The 1,500-nt window shown below is 38.5% G+C and overlaps 1 protein-coding gene across 1 annotated transcript; it reads left to right on the top strand.

Annotated features, from left to right (window-relative positions):
* Positions 1–200: 200 nt before the first annotated feature.
* LOC115928331 (TRAF3-interacting protein 1-like) lies at positions 201–809 on the top strand. Its single transcript, XM_030995488.1, has one exon. It carries the CDS (start codon positions 201–203, stop codon positions 807–809), a length of 609 nt encoding a protein of 202 aa, XP_030851348.1.
* The last annotated feature ends 691 nt before the right edge of the window (positions 810–1,500 follow it).

Here is a 1,500-nt window from a genome sequence, read left to right as displayed (position 1 = left end):
TATTAATTTTGTTTAATGCATTACGGACAGGAGGGGGATTTCAAACGTAACCTTTACTCGTCATTTCATAATATTTACACTCATTGAACTAGTTACATTACTCTTCTTCATCATTTTGAAGTTGCAAACCTTTTTCCAAAATGTCTTACAGACGGTAACATATTTAGCAAATAAGATTTACAACTTTCATGAAAAGGGGGATGCTAACTAATAATAAAACAATTGCCCCTTCTTCACCGGCTATATCACGTAAGACCGACAGACCACCAAACCTACAGAATACAAGACCTACAGATCACAAGATCGACGGAACACGAGACCGACAGACCACGAAACCTACAGAATACAAGACCTACAGATCACAAGACCGACAGATCATGAGACCTACAGAATACAAGACCTACAGATCACAAGATCGACGGAACACGAGACCGAAAGATAACAAGACCGACAGATCACGAAACCTACAGAATACAAGACCTACAGATCACAAGATCGACGGAACACGAGACCGAAAGATCACGAAACCTACAGAATACAAGACCTACAGATCACAAGATCGACGGAACACGAGACCGACAGACCACGAAATCTACAGAATACAAGACCTACAGATCACAAGATCGACGGAACACGAGACCGAAAGATCACGAAACCTACAGAATACAAGACCTACAGATCATAAGATCGACGGAACACGAGACCGAAAGATCACGAAACCTAGAATACAAGACCTACAGATCATAAGATCGACGGAACACGAGACCGAAAGATCACGAAACCTACAGATCATGAGACCGACAGAATAAAAGACTGACAAAACACCAAGGCCAAAAAACCATAAGATCAACATTCGTGTATCTGTCTTGCGTCTTTTAAAGATTCACTATATTAGAACGTAATCGTCGGTTTCATGGACTGTGAATATTACATAGGGATGTACTATTTCATCTTCGCAATTATGAACGCGATTCCACTCTTGGAATAAGGAACATAACAAAAATTATATTATTGGATTTATAAACCTTCGGGAGTATGATCCTTTGGAACGCTATACCTTCTGATTGAACCAATGATAGTTTTTTTTCGAATAAATATATGAAGAAAAAAAATGGATAAATCTTTAATGGGAACTCATGAGCTTGAAATAATAACCCGATCCTTTGAAATAATCAGCTTCCCTCATTAATTGTTCGAGGACGACGGAATATACATAGACTTTGGTATTAACAAATTAAGCTTCATGAGATCTTGTACGAATCATTTATCAAATGGTAAATGACAGAGATGTCAATTAGGCTTAAAATGTTTGATCTTGTTTTGCCAGTAATGAAACACATTGCCCTCGGGGACCCGTTTCACAGGGCCTTTTTTCAATGACAAATGACAACAATCAGTGACAAATCTGCTAATTACCAATCAGAAGCAAGGATTTTACTAGCTTATAACATAAACTGTCATTTGTCACTGATGACAAGTTTGGTGGTATGGGGCCCTGGT

This window comes from Strongylocentrotus purpuratus, unplaced genomic scaffold, assembly GCF_000002235.5.
Source record: "Strongylocentrotus purpuratus isolate Spur 01 unplaced genomic scaffold, Spur_5.0 spur5_contig_853, whole genome shotgun sequence".
In the NCBI taxonomy this organism is placed as follows: domain Eukaryota; kingdom Metazoa; phylum Echinodermata; class Echinoidea; order Camarodonta; family Strongylocentrotidae; genus Strongylocentrotus; species Strongylocentrotus purpuratus.
Note: the sequence above shows the minus strand (reverse complement) of the source record. Positions and strands in the feature narration are given on the sequence as shown.